This window comes from Chelonus insularis, unplaced genomic scaffold (assembly GCF_013357705.1).
Source record: "Chelonus insularis isolate UGA/USDA-ARS -01 unplaced genomic scaffold, ASM1335770v1 contig_139_pilon, whole genome shotgun sequence".
NCBI lineage: Eukaryota > Metazoa > Arthropoda > Insecta > Hymenoptera > Braconidae > Chelonus > Chelonus insularis.
Genome location: NW_023276379.1, coordinates 1,203,292 through 1,226,270, shown reverse-complemented (window position 1 = coordinate 1,226,270; position 22,979 = coordinate 1,203,292). Strand labels below are relative to the sequence as shown.

Here is a 22,979-nt window from a genome sequence, read left to right as displayed (position 1 = left end):
GGCGTTGACCTTCTCCATTGACGTGATTCTCAGCTGGTTTGCAGTCTGTGGCTGAGGCTTTCCCAGATTACTGCGTTCTGGGAACGCCATTTTATGTGTTTGGCTCTGACACTGGGACAGCAGTGAGTGCTGTAGTGATTAATCTTTTGCATTGGCTTGTGTGTTATCTCGCAAAAATGTTGCTCAAGTATTACATGCCCGACATGTACAAGTAACGTCGGGCCAGAGGAGGCGGGCTTTGCCGTGAGATTGAACGGCAATACGAGCCGTAATGGTGTGGTGATTTGTGCGTGAATATATTATTATATGTCTATATAGATATATATTGAAAAAAAAAGAGTGTGTTTTTATGAGTTTTCAAGAAAGTGAGTGATTTGCCTGCCTCTGCTCATCCTGAGCTTCACATACACAATAAAATCCCTTTATTATTATCAACATCTGCTAATCTTTATTGTGCCATTAAGACAAAGGCTTGTTGTCATTTGGCAATTATTGAGGCCTTTTGATCCCAGAGGATTTTAACAGTGGTTTACCATGAATTCGAGAAACATCCCGTCAGATAAAGTAAGTACTGTTACTTCCATTTCTCATACATTTATTTATTGCCAATAATCTTGACTTCATAGACTCACAACATGTCTACCGTATCCCATAAACCTTCCACGTTTCTCTCACAATATTATGTTGGTTCATCATGTTTATTTACTTTTTTTATTTGTGAAAACCAAACTTTTACTCAATGTCGTTTATATTATTATCATATCTGTTTATATGTATGCCTTTGTATCTATACAAACTTGAATGTATATTGGTATTCCGTGAATTTTCTGACCTAATTTCTTGTTTTAAAATTTCCCTAGAAAATTTCACTCATCTCACTAGGTGTCATATTTAATCAAGTCCATTTTAGCATGTAAATTATTTTTATTTTCTATTTTTTTTTTTTTTTAAATGTTCGTGGAAAAAATTGAATTTCAATTTTATTGACTTGTAATTATTTCTTAACAAGTCTCTTCCATGAACTGTCATTGATTATACTACCTTTATTCCATTCAGAAAATATCATTTATTTATTTCAATTTCTCGACACCCGATAAGATATCTTTTTCTTTTGTTACATTTTTATTTATCTGTCATTTAATAAAAATCATAAATAAAAATAATTTAATTTAAAAGTAACATTTTCATTGTATGAACTCTCATTTTTATTGTGATTCATACACGCTATTTCCATTTTTGAGTCATCAAGACTCAATTTATAACACGAGTATTTATTTTTGATAACTACATTGAAGTTTGCAGTGACTCTTTATACTTGTCTCGATGCATTTGCTGACAAACTAATATATTTTATATAATTCCTTACATAATATATAAATAGATAATGTAAATTTTTGAATGATACTTATAAAGAAGATGAAAATTAACTGCATGGGCCACGTATTTATCTGCAATTGCATTTATCGATTTCTGTGACTAGCGTTTATATATATGTACATATATATACTGAATATATATATATACATTAAATCCAGCTAAGTTGCAAAAGTCAAATGATAGAAAAAAAAATAAAAGGAATAACAAAAGATATAATAAAAGGTTTAATGGGGCGTGAACATAAAAAGAATTTGATCAAAACTCTTTTATCTTTTCACATTAAGTAATGTAACTGAGTGATACTTCACATAAGAGTTTATCTATGTAAAAAGAAAAACAATAAATTAAATTCAGATGGAATAAAAAATTTAGAAATTAATATCATGAAACTATTTTTAGAAAATTTATACACCACCTGTTTTAGATTATAACATTTCTTTCAAGTATATTAATAATGAAAGTATGTTTTTGATATGAAATTAATTAAAAATATTTATCTTCAGTATGACTATTTGCTTATTTAGGTTTTTATTTTTTTAATTGAATATTCCAGTACGCAATTTATTTTGACACACAAGTGAAACATATATTTACTGAATATTTTTTTTTACAATATATCATTCGAGTGGCTCATCTAAAGTGGCTATTTTTACTTTTTTTTTTTTTTGACCTTTTATATTTTATTTGACAAATATGAAACATTTAAAAATTTTCAACCAAATATATACCACAATATTATGTTATTCTGTCTTGTCTGCATTTTTTTTCATCTCCCATAATGCCCATCCTGCTGTACCTACCGTTATCCGTGACTCTGCATGTACAAATGAACATACAGGGGATTCTATATTTAGTACATCATTTCTCTTTTTTTATTTTATCATATATTTTTCCGTTATTACTAACACAGAAGTGATTGCTACTGTTCCTTTAAAAATAATATTATTGTTATTCTTAGGTCATGAGAATTTTCGTTGATGAAATAAAATAGAGCTACTCCATTTGAATATTTTTTTATTTCTATATATGACACCTAAGGTTAAAATATTTGTCATACGATGACGATTTTTTTATCTTGAATTACATTAATGACAAAAAAATAATTTTTTAATTTATTTAAAATAAAATAACATTTAAGAAAAAAATAAAAATTAATTATTAAAAATAATTTTTTATATTAATAAATTAATCTTCCAATTTCATATCTGATGAGTTATTTAAAAAATTAAATATACAAAGACATAAAAGTTTAATATTTATTTCTTCGAATTGATATTCACATAAAAAGTGACTTTATCATATTGTCAGGCTGCTGATAATGGTATTCTATTAAATAGAATTGTCAAACAATTATTAATAATTTAAAAGTAAATTTTCTCACAGAAAATATTTCTTTTATTCATATGATATAAATATAAACAATCTGTCAATGTACAAGAATGAGTTCTCGTCTCAGTAAGAAATAAAGCAAGGACAAATGTCTTGAATAGGAATAAAATCACTCCAAAGAACTGAAACATTGCTCTCAATTTAATCGACATCAACTGAATTAGATTATTTATTTCACAATAATATGTAACTAAAGATCTCACGATATATAGTTATAAACAAGGTAATAAAAATAAAAATAACAGTCTTATTAATTATCATCAAGTTCATTTACACAGTCATAAACAAAATTTAACATCTAAAAGTCATTATAATTTTATTTACACTTTTCTGAATATATCAGTGAAGTAGATTAGTATAAGATAATTATAGTGTAAACTCTGTAACGTCTTTTGATATAACGGGAAACTTCCTATAATGTAGAAATTAGTTCTATTTGGTTGGTTTACCTTAAAACCCATACAAGACATGGATAAAAATATTGGGCAAAAATATCAGACTGTATTATATGATTTAGAAATAATTTAATTACTTATTGAAACAAATATTCACCCTAAATTGAATCCAGTGGTATATATGATATAACCAATATTATTAAAAACAGCTCTAAAAAAAAAAATATCTTTTCATTTATTGGATTTTGATATTTTAAATTATTTTACAGGTGTCCAGACCTTAAGTAGAATAACATACATTTTTTTTCAGACTAAAATAAAAGATAATGCATTTTAGAGTTAAAAATGATTGTGATTAGTATTAATATCATTTTAATTTAATTATCATATTAGTCGTAATAAATACTCTTGAATTAATTTCAATGTTATAAAGATTGTTTATGGCGTTAAGATACTCGAAAGTGTATGTCATTCTTCATGTTTACAAGGACCACAGTGTCGACGTAATTTCCCGTTTCAAAAGTCATGCGGTTGTGCTTCGTGGCTACATCGATAACTCAATAGGCAGAAGAACAAAAAAAAATTGTTTTTATTCAAAATACCTTAAATTTAATTATAATTCTTAACTTCAACTAGTAACCATATCTATCTTTAAATTGAAATAATAATGAATTTATTACATAACACTAGTTATTTTTCCTATACTTTTAACTTTGATTACTCATTAAATTATTAGTTATTCAAGGCACATATACTTGATTGTTTTCACAGACTCTTGTTGTAATAGTAATTTGACCTAGATCAATTCAAATCGCGTATGCGATTAACATGCTTGTTCATCCTGCTCTAATTATTGATTTCATTGTCTTCAATCACGTCATTACCTGTATTTATTATACTCACATTTATTCTTTGGTCACATTTTGATTGTTGCCAACAAAGATATGATGATACCTCAATGAGCATGCGGGTAATATATTTATATATATATGTGTGTAACATTTCCTAACCCAAGTAAAGAGAAAGTACTTCTTTACTACACAGTTACTTGTGAAATCATGATTTACATTTCAAAATTACAAATTTTATTGCCAAATACGGTAGTTACCTCGTTAGATCTATCAAATCATTCATGTAAAACAAAAAAAAAAAATTCAAGCAGTTATAGAGACTCTTGATAAAAGTGAAAACATGAAAATATAAAATAACAATGGTTTGTTTAAATTTTTTTTATCCATTTTTTAATTATATTCATTGTTATATAATTAAGTAAGAACCGAAAATTTTTGATTGGAATTTATTTAAATATGGGGTAAATTTTAATCGATCATTGGAGATAGGTAAACCTAATGTTTCATTTAAAACACTTCAATCTCAAAGCTATAGGTATATCATTAATGTTAGCATGTTGGTGATGTAAACTTACAAGTTTATCCTCAACTAAAAATCGCTCAACACACCTAAAGAAGTTTTCACTTCAAAAAGAATGCTTTATACGAATTTATTATATTGAAATCCCAGGTGGAAATAAATAAAATCATGGGTAAAGAGAATATGATGATTGTAGTTGAGTACAAAGCAAGTTTTGAAATTTCTGAACTAAAATTATTTCGTAAACATAAAGTCATAATTTCTTCTAAATTCTAATAGCATTTACTTGTAAATAGAGTGTGTGTGTGATTAAATATCGGTGTAGTTAGTTAATATCAAAATGTATATGCCGAAAATGCAAAACAAAAGCATTGTTACATTAGCAAGATTCATGTAAACTTAATCTGTATCATATAGTAACTGTGGTAGCAAATTTAATGCCACTAATGCATTATACATGTAAACTATTAAATGAGTTATCACATTTCTACACTTATTTATCTTCGTAATTATTACATCATTTTTTAGAAATATCGCTTGTATTTTATTATTATTTCCTTTTTTTGTCTTGCAATTATAATATTAATCTTGAATTAATAATAGATGTGGAATTTGAATTTATATTTAATTTTATTTTTAGACAAAGGTTATGTGTGGTATTCTATTTTATTGAATATTTAAATATTCTTTTTATTAATAGTAAATGGAAAAATGAATAAGCACAAAAATTTATTTAGTGGACTAGAAAAAACAGTGATCCAGTTATTACGCTTGCAGCATAATTTTTATAATGCATAATTTTTTTTTCGATTAAAGAACATAAAAAAAAAAAAACTATTATTATGTTTAAAAACGGTGGGATTTTATTCACAATCTCATTTAAAGACTTGAAAATAATTTTTAACAATTGTTATAGCATGAAAGTTAATTGTTGAGGAGTGATTTAGATTGAAGGGGAGGCTTGAAATTTTTTCCCTGAGGCATTGTACAAACTAGTTGAGGGTTGTAGGGAGATTAAATCGAAAATTATTTCTATTATTTATTTATATTAATGTTCACTGGAACGTTTAGAACTTTAACCTTATAAAAATCAATAAATTATCGATCATTTCTAAGATAAAAAAATAGATATTTCGTTGTATAACAATAGGAAAATAATATTCCTGCATCAAGAATAATTTTATTCTTGATCATAATCACACTAGTGTCACAGACCCCTCACACTGGCATCAATGCATTTATAATTAATAATAAAATTATTTTAGATTTAGAAATATTATTTTTCCAGGAAATGTAGATCAATATTAATTAAATTAACGTGCTTGTGGTAATTTTAACAAAATTACTCTTCATATTTATTTATTGTTACTTACTTATATTGGTTGTTAAATCATATTTACATTATCTACTATTTTTAACTAGTAATATTAAATAATAATTCAATTGTAATATCATACTATTTATTAATTAACATCAAGATGATTGAATATTTCATCAAAACATTTTTTAATTATTTAAATAAACTATTTTGTCTACAACTGTTGAGAAAAAGAATCGATATTTCTATCAAAAAAAAAAAATTTGTTTCTCTTTCTGTCAATTGAGATGGTTTAGCGATTATTCTAAGCCACACCCAATATTCTCTCTTGTGTGGTGAACCCTTTGCCATCAACCATCATTTTCAATAAAAGCAAGCTGTATAGTCACGATTGGAAAACGGAGATCGTCGAGAATCATGTTTCCAACTTCTGAAAGTACGTGACAAGCCCGAATTTAATCTCAAACGAATAATATTCCTACGTATTTAGTACTGTATATGTTAGTATTCACATAAAATTCCATATAAAATGATTTATTTATTTATTTTATTTTTCAAATCATCGAACAATAACTCGTCTGACAATTTTCCACAATAGAGACAGTTTTTAAATTGAAAAAGATGACATGGGAAATAAAGTAATGCAAATCAATATACGAATCTCTTCATCTCTCCAAGTTTAAATTGTACTTTATCAAATCCAACTCAAGTATAATACGATAACATTCGTCGGTAGGGAATAGAATAAGTAGATAAGCTCCAATTATATATGTCGTCTGGATGTTAATAAGAAGTATTAAATAAGTTTCTATTTCTACATTTAATTATAATAAACTAATAATTAATCAAATAACATATAACTAATCAAAATACGAATAAATTTGTTATTATTAACTAGATAAAAATAATTGCATCTTAAACATCATGAATAATTGATTAAAAAGTGATGTAGAGTGTGAGTTAAATAAGTTTTAAACAGATCACCTCCTACGGTGGAGGACCTACACTATTCTAATCTTTGAAAAATCCTTGACCTACTATATACTGTCGCGACACGCATCAATAGAAGTATTGCCAACAATAGTCAGACTCTAGTAGAGAACGAATACATTGAAGACATATAACAACGTCAACTTGAATGTACTTCAGGCCAACTGATGCCTGGTGCTTAATGCATTTCCGGGCAAAATCCGCACGTGTCACGTGTGACTTAATGACCTGCTTGGCTCAGTGAATCTTACTACATACACTGTATTTAGGCCGAAATACCCAGAGCTTAGTGAACACTCATGTGTTTATGCAAATAAGACCAATCACTATATCTCTTTCATTTTTTCGTACTCATTTTCTATGAGGTAAAAGAGCCAGCATTTTATCACTAGTCTTTGAAGTTAGCTAGAAAATGAGTTGGAATAAATTACAGCATCATTAAAAAGAAATTTATTTATTTTTCTGGGTAATAAAAATATTCTAGTTAATCAAGAAAAAATTTATTAAAGCTTTAAACTTCATTTTTAATTATAAATATGTTTGTAATACGTTTTCTTTTAATACTGTAGTATTAAAAAAAAATATAATGCACCTTTAGTCGACCTTTGTGGATGTAGAATTGAGTGGGAATTAGTCAGTTTGCAGAGTGCTCTACAAAATATATTTAATTATATATTAATTGGAATACAAATATTTAATTACATGATCTAAATTTACTTTATGATAATTATCAAATTGTTGAAAAATTTTTTAATTAAAGGTTTTGTACATTATTACTTGATAAAAATAAATAAAATAGTTACTGATCAGCTTCTAGATTTTGATCAAGTATAGGATCTTTTACTTTATTGTTTCTTTTTTTTTTATTAAAGTATTTCAATCGCTCTGGGTTCTATCAAAACAAAGCCCGAGAGTCCTTTGAAATAAAATTAATTATTGTTTATTAAATATACACGCTAAGTTTTCTGTATGTTCTGCATGTAATAATCTTTAATTCTAATGCAGTCCAAAAAAAAATTAATCTGAACAAAAAATTAATCTCAATCGTTGTTATTATTAAAATAAATTATTTGATGTATAATAAGAAAATTAATATTTAAATACTTTTTAACTGAAAGTAATAATCTGGAGTACTACAAAAAAAATTTCCAAATTATATTTATGTATAAAATTGAATTAAATTATTTTTAAAATTGTTTACAGTATTTAAAGTAAAAAAATTTAATAAATATCCATTTTCATTTTCTCTTGAATTACTTTCTCTCATTTTTATATTTCAAAAATAACGTGAATTCATTCATAATACTCATTTTATCCATCTACTAAAATGATTTATGAATACAACCAATATTAACTATAACACAAGAAAAATATAAATAAATAATCGTTCATTTTAATTTCTAACATTAAAAGTAATCAATCAATTTGTTTTTGTAATGAAAACGAATCTATTTATTTCAGCGTAAATTCTAGCTCATCGGTCAAGCAATAATACGTATTTCATTAAATTTCATCCAAAGCACAGCAGAAAAGCTCAATCAATAATAACTGAACGACAAAGATGTCTTTTTTTCAAAAAAATAAAAAAAAAAAAAAAGAAAAAAAATAGAATGTGAAAAAAAAAAAGTTAACTGGAAATGAAACCATGGGAAATAATGAAAAGAGAATAAAAAATAAATTAAAAATGAGATCAAACGGTTCACTAAATTCAATCAATTAGCATTTATTACAGAGCAATACAACTCAGTTCTCTGGTTTGATAAAATGAACTTTTCTGTAGAAATAGTAGTCTTTTCGCGTTAATTAACTCATAGAATTACTGCAACAACTGTTGGGAAAAACTTTATATTAGGTGAAAGTAAATATAACTGTTATATTTCCTCACAACCATGCTTATCATACAATAATACTTACAATATTTTAGATGACAAAAATTGTTTCACATTTCCCTAGACAAAAAAACAATGGGTCTTGGTCTCAATTCCCTAATTACATCAGGTTATTTATACCAACATTATATTAATATTTATTTAATATAATCATAATAGTGATAATTTAATAAATTAAAACCATTTTAAATTGTTTATAACAGATTGAAATTGTTAGAAACAATACATAATCGTTTAGAGTCATGTAAAGTCATTAGCAGCCATATTGTATTGATATTGACCAGAGTTTTCAACTATATTAATCACTCAATAAGTAAAATCTATTTTACGACTGGATTAAATTTGTTTAAACTCATTTTCCGATCTTCTTCATTGTATTATGTTTGAAATGAAATTAGTCTGGAGTCAATATCTTCAATGATTCTCGAGATATCAAAAATGAAAAAAACCTGACATAAAAAATCATTCAAAAACCGACTCCATTACTATAACTTCCTAATGAAAAGTTAAAAATTCTGGCTTTAAGTATATTTTAAGCTCCTTAGGGATCAAGTGTCCTAGTCCGTCGATCGTCTTAAATAACATCCTACCTTATTTACAATTTTCCACATGAAAAAGAGAAGCAGTAAGTTTTGGGTCATTTTTCGGCATCCTAGAGTCTTTAATAAAATATGATGATGATTTATTAAAGGAACTATGGAATGATAATAAACAAAAGCACACTATTTTCTTATTTTGAAGCAAGATGTTATTATGGAGAATGACTCTGAGAAAAATAATTCTTTAATTTTATATCTTTTTACAAATTAACCTATATTTCTTGGAATTAATGGACCCACTGAGGCGAACGTAACAAGGAGGAAAGAGAGAAATGACTTGAATCTCTGTCGCTATTTCTTACATTTTTACCCCTCTAGATGTTTCAATATTATACACAGTATATCCATATTCTGAAATTCGAGTTATTCACGTGGACTCGATCGGAATTTGTTATTCATTTTTTAATAATGACTTGACATTCTTTTCCTTAGCATTTATTCATTTTTCCGAAAGTTTATTTGATTATTCAACTTGTGAAGATTGGGAAATCGCGCGTGAAAATTGAACTGATTTTTGATATTGATCAGAGCTTGACTGGAATGAAATTTAAATAATTGCTACCATCATCTGTATTGTGTTCACTATTTTTTTTTTCCATCTAATAAATTGACAGGCACACTTTTATTACTTTTTTTTCCAATGAAATATTCAAAATGATTATCATTTGATGAATTTTAATTAATTAATGTTTTTGATTAACGTAAAGTTGTGAGAGGAAAACATTCATCGAGATTATCAGTTTGTTTATAGAATCTAGACTTGATTAATTTTTTTTTCTTCTGTATCTCTAGTGTGTTTCTTACAATAAGTTTCTATGTAGTGAGATGATATTAGATAAGGTGGTCTATTTAGTAGATATCTGCTTACGCTACACCATGCAGATGCACGAATAGGATTGAACTGAATTACGATGCCAGTCATCATCATCAGACTCATTATCAGGTGTGGTTGTATTGTTCAGAATTATCGATCAAAAACCAGAATGAAAAGCAGCAACCCATGACCTTTTTTTCATAATAAAACTAAATCACAGTTACTTCTTTTATTCTAGAGTCTGTTTCAACATTGATTACTTCTCTTCTTGGTTTTATTTTTTTTCAATACCTCGTTTTATACTTAGAGTTTTGAATTTTCAAATTTATTTTATTAGATTTGTTTGAATTTAAATTGTGGGAAAATATTTTTTTTCTTTTATTCCAAGTTCAAAAAACTTCAGAAGACATATAATTAGATTTATTTTAAGGTGGCTGACCTCAAAGCTATATAAAAAAAGTCAACTTCAAAAAAAAAATAAAATATGGTTGTACGCTTTAAAGTCATATGGCTGCAAGATAAAAGCTACTGGTGTTTCTGAATACTGTAGGAACTGAGTAAACTAGTGGTAAAAATTATATATTACAGGAAAAAAAAAGAAGAAAGTTCATGTAGGTTATATATATCGTCATCTTTTCTAAGTTTGATCTTTATAATACTAGAGATATTGACGAAGTTTATGGAACATTTATCATTATAGAATACACTTTTAAAATTCCTAACTAAACTTGGATTCATCAAAATTTAACAACCAGCCATAAATATTTCTTTTTTTCTGCCATATAACTTGGGTAACTCACATTGAAATTAATAATGAATTTAATAAAAATAGTTCGAAAAAAAGAAGAAATAGGCAGAGTTTTAACTTCATTAATTTCAATGAACCCAAAGTTCAAAAGTTTGGATTTCTTTAATAATGATTGACTTACTCAAAACCAATTATAAGTACAATTAATCGTCTAAAGTAGGGAAGAAGTAGAGTTTTTAAAAGCAGCAGGAGGGAATGGATGAAATAGCTGAAAGAAACAGCGTAAAAATAAAGAGACTAGGTCAAATGAGAGATGCCTGGATGAACGTAACTGGTAGATTCCAGTGAATTTGAGGTTGATTCACCTTTGATCTAGGAATTCACGTACTGTCCATCAGGAACAAGACCAGGGATAGCAAATGGTTGGTCATCAGCAACTGACAAAGAGGAGAAATAGTCTGAGCAAGTATGAGCAAAGAGGACAAAAGTTTGGGTTGGAGGGATATATAGTGTACGAATAGAAACCAGCAGACTAGACGGGTTGCGACAAGCAAGCGCTCTGGCCGGGTGGGCCAGCATAACAGGACGAACATTGCAATCGATCGGCTCCCACTACTCGACTACTCGTCAGTCGGTAGGGTTTTCTACTTTGCTGTGCAACTACTGAAGCTCTGTCTCACTCTTCTGCATCACCACACCCACACTTTTCTCCCATCTTGAACCAACCAAGATTCCCCTTCATTTCCCACTGTGCCTTCTGTTATTTTGAATCCAAAATCGTCATCTGGTTTTCCTTGGATTTTATTTGATTTTTCTCACAGTCAACCGTGGATGATGATGATGACATGACAAACTTAAGTAGAAACAGTTGCTCTAAAAGCACACCCGTCAAGGGAGAATTCGAATCTCCTGAGGGTGTGTCAGCATTCAAAACAACTAGAGAGAAATAGAGGGATTGTCAGAGAATAGAAGAAAAATTATCGTTGGTTGTACTGAACTGGCTGCTCAATAGACACTCGGTGAGTCATCCAATGCCAATCCAATGAGCTATTTAGGAAGCTTATGGTATTGGATATCCAAACTCTTAGAAATCTTTTTTACTTCTATTCATTATACATTTTTCAGCAGCTGGGGGAAATTATCCTAGACATTTATCTATATTTTACCTGATGGTATAGAAAAAATTTCTTTATTTATCTGCTATGCTAATAATTGTTTTGCTGATGATTCTACAATAATACCCACTGGCATTATGGTATTTATTTATTTTATCTATCTATCACTTACGTGTGATTCCAGTTACATACGTGTGGTAATAATATTGATGAACCATGTTACAGTTAGCAGGTCATAACACTAAGTTATAGCCATTGTACTGTACATAGAACTAGTGTGACGCACGACTCTAGATGCTATCATGTTATTCTTTTTTCTTCAATTACCCTACCACTTAATTATCCATAGTATTTTTAAACGTTATGGAAATATGATACTTATATTATACATTTATTAAACAATAAAAACTTGTAGCTTTCATTTTAATTAATGATTGTCTAGTTCTTTTTTAGGAAACAATCTCTTATATCAGGAGGTCTCATAAATATATCGGTCAATCCAATCAAATAATTAAATACACCTTGTTAACGCTTTACAATAGTGATATCCACATTTATGGCTTCTCTAGAATGCAGGGATAAATAAAAAATAGAATCTAAGTCATAGCCTATTTTTTTTCTTTAACACTTTTTATAATCTGTTATTGTATTATGCAACACATGTGAATGACGTGTTATTATTTTATGTAATTTTGAATAATATAGCTTCCCTAATCCTTTGGGGTAAACAGACTAATTGATAAGCATTACCCAGAAGATGGATCAATTGCTAACTATATTAAAAAATAAGATTTAAACAGTTTTTACAATATTTTATGGTCTTCAAGTTGATTGAATAAAAAAAAATATAAAACTCTTTTAATGTAAATTAATTTTTGATAAATGATAAGAAAATTCGGAGCAATATTGGGTACAATAGAATACTCCAAAAAGTAATAAAATATTCTGAAAAGTAAAGGAAATAAAAAAACGAAGCCATCGATCATTTCAGTGAAAAAATTCGATCTTAAAATGCTGTTTTATATATTGGTTAAATAAGAAATAGGCTCATTTTTTACCTTTAATGTTTAATTTTAAAGGTTTACATACTGCAGTTAATTTTCAAAACCCAGATAATTATTTTTCAAGCAATCTTAAATAAAAATTATAATCCTTTTTTAACCTTATTTTTACTCATTGTGAATAAAATCCGCACTTACGTGCTAGAACTAGCTTAATTTAATTTTTTTTTTCTGTTAAGGACGATGAAAAATTGTTAGAAAGAACATTATATTAGAAATAATTACCTCTAATTTATTTTTTACTCATCATTCTTTGGTTTTAAACGTTCATTGTCTAATGTTTACACCAATTTTATCAAATACAAATATTTAAATTTAAATAAATATTTTTATTTGATAAAAAAAATTCATTTTTTTTTTATTAAAGAATTTAGTCCAACACATTTTCACAATTTTTCTGATTTTAAAAATACATAAAAGAAGAACTGAAATGATTATATATAAATGTTGAGTTATAAATCAAGATTTGTGAAGTTTTTGGAATTTCGCCAAAGTGTAAAATAATCATTGAGGTACTTTAAAATTCATATTTTCATTTATTCTCAACAACTATGGTATTCGTGGCTTTTTATAAGGTTGTTATCACGTAAAAATTCCATTAATTACTTTAAGTGATAATTACTCGTATAAAAATCAAGAGTCAAGTAAGAAGCTCTTGCGTTTAGTTGGCCTGTATTCTCATAGCACACTCACATCACATACTGCAGCATATCTCTAACGATATTTTAAACCGTTAAAAAAACATATTCATCTGTACAATGACCACATATACTTGTACAAACACTAAAACAACGTCGACTGAATTTATACATAAATTAATGAAATATATATATTTACATTACCCTCGACATTAATAAAATATGTAGAAAGTTTTATTACCCTCCAAGTTATTTCTCAAAATAAATATGATCAATATTTTCCCTTTATAAATAATAAGAATAATGACTAAAACAATTAGTCTAGACTCTTAAAACCCAGCATGGTGGTTCATTCATAATTTTATTTACGTTTTAAAACGTCATGGAATCACTTGCTTATCAAATATGAACGAGGAATGGTGAAGTATTAAAATATTTAACCTCAAAGGTTAGTTCTTTGTAATTGAAGTAATTGTCAGTCGTAAATGACTCGTGTTAATCGTACATGTTGTAGAAGTTGTGTTACATTATTAAGGAAATTCTACATACTGGCGTTGCCAGTTGATGTACCACTTGTTATTCTCAACTGCTCATTTTATTTAATTACTAATACATATTTGTATTTATTTCAAAAATGTTTTCATTATTTATCTTTTTTAAAATTTTTATTTAAAATATTACTGCACAATTTGCTCACTTACTTTTTCACATTTTAAATATTTTTTATGAATTAATAAATGTCAATTTTATTTATTTTAATTATTTAATTTTTAAAGTTTATTCATGTAAATAAAAAATATAACTGCATTATAAGCTTGAATTCCTAGTGTATTGAAACTCGTTCACATTTGAATGCTATTTTCTTCCTTCTTTTTAAGTTATTATTCTACTAAATTTATAACTGTACATAAATTTTAGGGAAGATGAAGTCGTTGAGTGCATCATATTCAAATTTACATTTATGTTTGTGGATGCTTTAATTCAATATAATCATTTAGATCAATAGAAGAAGTCAAGAGCTTTATAAATTTCAGTGCAGTATAAGTGTGATTAACAAAAAAAAAAACTTGAAAATATTCCAATGCAAATGATTCTGCAAAAAAATGAAGAGTAATCGAAAAAGGGAGAGCAGGATCAGGAGCAAGGAAAAAAGTCAATGGGATTTTAGAACGAGCAAGTGGCGAGTCAGAGTGTAGTATGAAGGGAGAATAGAAGTGAAAGAAACGAATGGATATGAGAAAAAAAAAAAACGAGGGAGAGTAGAAGACCAAGCCATAGAACAGACTATACAAGAAGAATATATTTCCTTTATTCACAGATTCCTCTGTCTCTATATACCTATTACTGATTTTTAGTCTGTTTCAATCTCATACTAACAGAAATTTTTTACTCTTCAAATCATAAATTCAACCTTTATTTTATCGAAAAGAATTTCATACTCAAAAAATAAATAACGTATAAATAATTTTTCCTTGGCATTGAATTGTTTTTTTATTAATTCCAATACAAACTTTCAATGTAAATCTGGCAAGCTCCAGTTTATTTGTGATAAATTTAAATGTACTTGCATTGGATAATTTTTATCATTTTATTCAAACAATTTGTCACCTTGCCTAATTAGATACAGTAAAAATATTTTTCTTAAACATGCAAGCTGAATTTACAGCATTAACTTGTCTGTTCTGTAGGCACAATAGACATAAAGACTGTTGCAAGCATAGATCTCAGATCAGTTGTGGTAACAGAATATATTTTTTATTCCTGTGGTATAGTCCAGTCAATATAGGAGGCTTGGCTCCATTTATCTTGAAAATTTTTGTACAAAGGGCAATTTTTAATTTTCTAATGTCAAAATATCCGTAATGACCTGTAGAAAAAATGTGCCCAAAAACGAAAGTGCGCTGATTTTTTTTTATATGATTTTTTCGCATTTTAGTGGTCCCGTGTATCTAAGCGAGACAGCACTATAGGCGGCACCACGCGCTAGAGAAGGACATAACTATCGGAATGAAAAAATCGTATTTTCGATAAAAAAAATTGTAGTTTTCTTGTTCAATATTATTTTATTAATTATTTGATGAACAAAAAAAACCTACAAAATCATCAATTTCTTAAAGTTGGTAATTTTTTCATTTATTTATAAAAATTTGTTTTTTTATTTATGTATAAAAAATTCCTTCATTATAGTAAATAATATATTTATTTATTATATTAATTTGATATTTTTTTTAATTTTTTGGGTCAAATATTTGCCTAAAATAAGTAAATAAATATCAAATTAATATAATAAATAAATATATTATTTACTATAATGAAGGAATTTTTTATACATAAATAAAAAAACAAATTTTTATAAATAAATGAAAAAATTACCAACTTTAAGAAATTGATGATTTTGTAGGTTTTTTTTGTTCATCAAATAATTAATAAAATAATATTGAACAAGAAAACTACAATTTTTTTTATCGAAAATACGATTTTTTCATTCCGATAGTTATGTCCTTCTCTAGCGCGTGGTGCCGCCTATAGTGCTGTCTCGCTTAGATACACGGGACCACTAAAATGCGAAAAAATCATATAAAAAAAAATCAGCGCACTTTCGTTTTTGGGCACATTTTTTCTACAGGTCATTACGGATATTTTGACATTAGAAAATTAAAAATTGCCCTTTGTACAAAAATTTTCAAGATAAATGGAGCCAAGCCTCCTATATTGACTGGACTAGTAATAAAGAAACTGTGAAAGATACAATGGGATCTGGTGGTGAGGTTAGTGTTCTCTTCCAAGGCTTTAACAAGCTAGAATAATAAAAGATGTTTCAAATAAACCATATCAATTTTTATAAATTATAAATTCGTAATTATTTAATCACTTATCATTATTTATCTATTCTTTCACAACATCTAGAAGCATCAAAAATTACTCCAAAAAATATTTTACTCTATAATAAAATGTTTAATATATTTAAAAATATTTTAAGTTTATCAGCAATGCATCTAGTGACCTTTATCATTTTTAATCAATTCAAACTGATAGTATTATTTTTATTATGATATGTAAATATTTAAATATAATAAATGCTGCTGTGCTGCTTGATATTCTTTAAAAAGCCATAAAAATATATTGTCAATTATCATAAAAGTAAAAAAAAAAAGTAGGAAATGAATAAGCAATATTACTATAAATATACATTTTCAAATGACGATGACGCAAGTTAGGTACAATCACGACAACCGGTAGATGTTCTCCACACCCACTCTTTATTCCACTGGTTTTTTTCTCTTCAGGGTCGAGGCCAGTTTTTTCTGCTCACCCTCAACTATATAGACCAAAACTATGTCTCTCTGCTACTTACCTCTTCTTTTGTTGATACTGAAAAATGATCAAGTTCACAAATCATTTATTTATGTAATGAATTTTTTTGTTTTCAATAATTGTAGGTATTATTTATTGTATATCCTTGAATTGAAAGAAAAAAAAAAACAATCACTGAATAACTTTGATTAAACACCAAGTGTATAACTATGATATTTATTTCCGTATTTGCTGAGTCAACTTGTATTGGAAATTATCGAAAAAATATTCTTTATCGAAAATAGATGCCTGTATATTTTGTCTCCAGAGTAGTAGAGAATTTGAAAACTTTGCAACTTGGTATAATGCAGGGATGCGCTCACAAGTCTGCGCATCATGTTGCAAATGCTATGTTCCAATGACCTGGTTTTCGTCGATTCCACAGCAACTCTACTTATGCCCCTCATAGCATCGATTCAAGGTGAACGTGTGCTCAGTCTTTTTTTTTTTCTTCTATACACTTGTACTCTCTATTAGTCTTTCTTTTTTTGCTTCCTTGACCCTACGTGATGACGTATGCGACATCGAAAAATATAATAGAACATTTGAAACGAGAATGCTCCAACTACTTTTCAATATAATCTTTCTCCACTGTTATTCGAAGTTGGAAATTTTTTAAAAATCACATTTCCTTTATTCTCTATCTTCCTATAGGTCCTTACTATTCAAATTGTGGGACTAATCAAATTTTTATATGGATTCAATCTTTAATAGATATCAAGTCATATTGATAAGTCTGAAAATGAATGAAGATGATATCAAGGAAATAATGAAATAGAAGATTATTTTACCAGAGAGAATGTTTGATGGAGATTTGATTTATTTTAATGATGAATTACCAATAATTTATTTAAACAAAGAAACCAACTGACATGAAAAGTTATCCAGTTTTGGGTAACTTTGGAACTTTGACAATTTTCTATCTTAGCATGATTGTAATAGGATATCGATTATCAGTTCATACAAACTATGAACTGCTTTAGGCAATAAAGTTCAAGTGTGAGTGATAGTTTTCACTAAGTTGTGAGTTTATCTAAGTACCATGATTTTAGCGTGTTATAATTAATCCAGAATAGTATAATTTCATTATATTGTTTGTTGAAGTTGTCTTTGAAGATTATCGTGATTAAACTATCTCAAGTATTTTGATTATCTTCAATAATTAAATAACATTGATGTAAAAAATAAAAAAAAAAAGAATGTATATAGATAAGTGATTAGAAAATAATTTGTTGTTTAGATGAACTTTGGTGTGATGAAAAAAGGATTATATTATTTGCAAGTCATTGATTAGTAAGTGATTAGTGAAGAAAGTTGTGAAGGTTTCTTAGGTGATTATTATCGATAGCCATATGAACGACCTAGTTTTTCTCGACACGTGATTGATTACATCATATATAATCCAACATGTTAAGATTTTTGAGAATATAAATAATACTATCGATTTGGTAAAATTATAGTTATTGCAGCATTTACACCCTTCTATGTTAAATTTTAATATTAATTGCTCTGATGTTTATCCCCACCAGGATAAAATTATATTCTTGGATCAAAAATGATTTCATTCTTGATTATGATATTCTTCAATAAAATAATAATAAGTAAGTGATGAAGTAGTAGTAGGGTAGTAATGATCATGGCCATATGATCAGGTCTACATACATTCATATTTAATTGCTACTTGCATTCAGTAAATGGTATTCTTGGATCAAGAATGACTCCATTCTTGGTTATTATAATATTAATATGAATGAAGACAGGATCATGATAGAAATGTCATGATCTTGCGAGCATACTATTGCCTACTCTGCCAGCATCCTGGATCCATGCTGTTCCTATCCTGTCTTCATTCATGTTAATGCTATAATAACCAAGAATGGAACCATTCTTAATCCAAGAATATCATTTATTGAATGCACGTAGCAATTAAATATGAATGTATGTAGACCTGATCATATGGCCATGATCATTACTACCCTACTACTACTTCATTACTTACCTATACTACCTGTTAAATTATCTTCTTATCATCTATTCAGTTATTTTAATCATATACACTCAATTATAATCCAGTTTAATATCATATTATTTATTAATTAACACCAAGATCTCCAGTAGCAATGAAGTATGACCATATTTGGGTCTGATTACATTTTCTTATGGTATACCATGATCTTGCTACTTCATTACTACCCTATTCTTCATTAGTTCCATATCAGGTGAGCTACTTCAAAAATGAAATAGACCTTGTTCTCATCAATTTCAGATTAGAGCTACATTTAAATTGGATCTCTTTCAATAATTCATGTGAAGTAGAATTACATATTGATAGGCATAGCTTTGTTTGTCAATAAAAAATACATAACTGTTACTCATTCAACTGAATCTCACTTATTTACTTCAAATTAACTTTAAATGATGAAACAATGTTTTTTATTTGCTGTAAAAATTTGAACCACGATTATGGAATTTCAGTATTCAATGAATAACAACTATCATGAATAAATGTGCAAAATGCATCTTTTTGTTGAGACTTACAAGTTTTACGTGCAATAAATTTACTACTTGAGAATCATATTGTTAAAGTATCGTAACAGTACTTTTGTGTGCGATAAAATAAAATAAAGAAAAGAGAATGGATAGAGGCCTCAGCTGGAAAGCGTGAGGCTCTATGTTTCGTTTTACTAGATTTCATCCGAACTGTTTGAAAACCCATATAATATTGTTTTCATGCCATATGTACACTGATACAGTGTGTGGTATTGGTGTGAGATAAAATTTTTATTTTCATATGGTTTCCAATCGCTGTTTGACTGTGAAGCAACCCATCATCTAGAATGGATATACAAACGTGTTGAGATTTAATGTGATTTATTATCTTTCAGGAAAACATTGAGAATATCAATGTGAATTTATATGCATAAAACAAGTGCATGTGTGTACTTTCGACTTTGTAAATTACTCATGGCAATTGATTACACTCTTGAATTTAAGAGAAAACATTAAAACAAATCTTAAGCATTGAAATCATCATAAGAACTTGGTAGTTTCACTTATATTCTGGGAAAGCGTAAATGTTTAAAATTATCACAACTTATTGAATAAAAAATTATTATTTTATGTGTGAAGATAAGTTGGGTAAAGAAACATAAATATGAATGTAAATTGCTTATAATTTGAATAGCATTTATTACTTGACATTATCAATATTAATTACATGTCTATAAAAATATTCAGATACTTCTATAGTATAATTATATAAATGGTTTTATTTTCTACTTACAGATAAACCTACGCCTTATCCTCGTTAGTGGTAAGACAAAAGAGTTCCTATTCAGTCCCAGTGACTCTGCAGGAGACATTGCTCACCATGTGTTTGAGAACTGGCCAGAAGGTATATATTTCTGTTGAATTCTTTTTTCTCAGACAGTAGAATCTACATCTGGATATAAATTTATTTTTAGTTTTCCAATATTTACTTGAGAATTCTTTTTTTTTTTTTTTATTATTAATTATTTTTATGTTGAAAGAAAATAATTTATGTTTATGTATACTTATTTGTTTTTATGAATAGCTTTCATAACTGAGTGAATTTGTATCACTTGTGTACAAAAATGTAATATTTCATTCAGGAAGTACTTTCACCACTTCCAAGGAAGTTATGTATTTCGTTGAGAACTCCATTCCATTTCTAAAAATATTTTTCTGTATTCAAAAGAAAGTGAATTCATACTAATTAATAGAAAATAGAATTATATAGAATGGTATTTAAAAATATTTATTGATTACAGACTGGGCGGAAGAAGCTGTAGCTAAGGCAGAAATTTTGCGACTAATTTATCAAGGCCGTTTCTTACATAGCAATGTAACGCTCGGTGCACTTGGGCTTCCTTTTGGAAAAACAACAGTTATGCATCTAGTTCCTCGGGAAAATCTTCCTGAGCCCAATTCCCAAGGTAAATAATAGATAATTAATTCTTAGTATATTATTGAAATACAAATATTATCACTAAAGTAGAATAAATATTTTTTTTTATTAATTTTTTATCATATAATTTTACATAAAAGAATATTTGATCTTTAGTATGTATTATTTTTCTTACAATTTATTACTATTCCTTCATCCTTTTCCTTTTGAAATAATGTAGGTATCCTTCCTAACGGTGATTACATGCATGTTCTACACGATGATGATGCTTGTTACTGAAATAAAAGTTTGAATGTAATACACTTTATCTGTCTAATTCCTTTTTTCTATTATCATCAGAAATAATAAAGACTCGATGATTAATTTTTACTTGAAAAAAGTTGCGTTTTATTATGAATTATACTTAATAGATAAATCAACATAAAAATTTGTGTTTCAGATCAGAGACAAAAGAGTAAAGGTGGTGGTAGTAGTTGCTGCTCAGCATCCTGCTGTATACTCTAAACATTGGCTGCCTTGGATTCTTAAGATAATAAAAAATGAATCAATAGATATCCAAGTTGAGCCATGGTTTATAAGATTTTATGCTGATGTATAATCGTTAGTGACTGAACTTGCGAGCAATGTAGCAAAGATGAATGATTATTAAATGTCAATCATGACAAGGAGTTACAAGTACAGTTACAAATAATAAAGATAAACGACGGGAATCAAGGCATTTTTTACTAGAATAGTTGGCTGTTTAATGTTCTCATATCAGGGGCAACACGACGCTTTGATAATTTGATTGAACTAAAAACATAAGTGAGTGTTGAAAAAGAAAATATAAAGGAATAATAAATAAATGGACAAAATTATCATAGCCACAAAAAGATATTAGCATCAGAGCCAAATAACCGTATAAATAACATTGTTTAAATTTAAAACATTGCTCATACGGTGGAAACAGGAGCTTTTATCAGATTCCTCAAAATAGCTGGACTTGATTTCAAAAATTACAAATTAACAATAGCATGGACATTATGAAATGGAAATATAATATCCAAAAAGGCATACTCATCAGCTTTTAATAAGAAAAATAACAAATAATGTTGAGTAATCTTTGTGACACTAGATGATACCTGAAAAATGTAATTCAGTGTATATAATGTGTACTCTACTTTATGCCGTTTTGTAATACAAAGTTCATTGGCCTCTTTCATACAAATCGCACGCGATGATAATACGATATCGACGCATAAAGAATTCCAGAGATGAGTGAAAATATGAATAAATAAACAAAATACAAAAAAATAGAAATGAAGTACGAACTCGCCCCGGCGGATATGCTCTCTGGAACAACGCTACAGTGCTTAAAGTCTCAATCACTATCAAACTATTGCAGTGTTATTATTATGTAGGCAGAATATGTGTGAGTATGTTTGCAATGATAAAAATGGGATGTATGTTGTGTGAAAATTGAGAAAAAAAATTTATGTTGTGATACGCAGGTAGTAAATATAATGATATACATACTATTATTAAAATTATAAAAATATATATATATATATACATATATAAATATATATTTACAAATGAAATATATGAGTGGTATGAGATATGTTAACATACAGTTGAACTCTCATACTATAGACTTTATTATCACAAATTTAAAGTAATATTATGACGCCACTTTAAGAGTTTAGTATACAAAATAGATCACATTCTTGTTGGGATGTGTAATAAAAAGCAGAGGAAATGGACATTGGATCTCTTATCGTATTTATAATTAATTAAATGATTTTATCAAATATATATTCCCTGTTAATTCTTATTCTTTGCCCTTTGCCGCAAAAATTTCCCCTAAATTATCCCCGTCCAAATTCATCAATTGGGCCTAGATATTGATTGGTTAATCCATTAAAATTCTCTATTACAAATGGATAGATAAATGTTTGTAGAACGTATTATAAATAAGTATTATATACAAAAATTTATAATATGTTCTAACTTA

General features: G+C 27.6%; 1 protein-coding gene across 1 annotated transcript; it reads left to right on the top strand.

The window, feature by feature from the left end:
• Positions 1 to 33: 33 nt before the first annotated feature.
• Positions 34 to 22,771, top strand: UBL3 (ubiquitin like 3). The gene is made up of 4 exons (XM_035096017.1): positions 34 to 564; positions 20,344 to 20,452; positions 20,850 to 21,014; positions 21,426 to 22,771. Exons 1-4 carry the CDS (start codon positions 535 to 537, stop codon positions 21,488 to 21,490), a joined length of 369 nt encoding a protein of 122 aa, XP_034951908.1. The 5' UTR covers positions 34 to 534; the 3' UTR covers positions 21,491 to 22,771.
• Positions 22,772 to 22,979: the final 208 nt, after the last annotated feature.

Bases quoted from the DNA above. Each gene is read 5' to 3' on its own strand.
- UBL3 (XM_035096017.1), top strand. From the start codon at position 535: ATGAATTCGAGAAACATCCCGTCAGATAAA. The intron at 565-20,343 runs GTAAGTACTGTT...TTCTACTTACAG, and splicing joins GAAACATCCCGTCAGATAAA to ATAAACCTACGCCTTATCCT. The intron at 20,453-20,849 runs GTATATATTTCT...TATTGATTACAG, and splicing joins GTTTGAGAACTGGCCAGAAG to ACTGGGCGGAAGAAGCTGTA.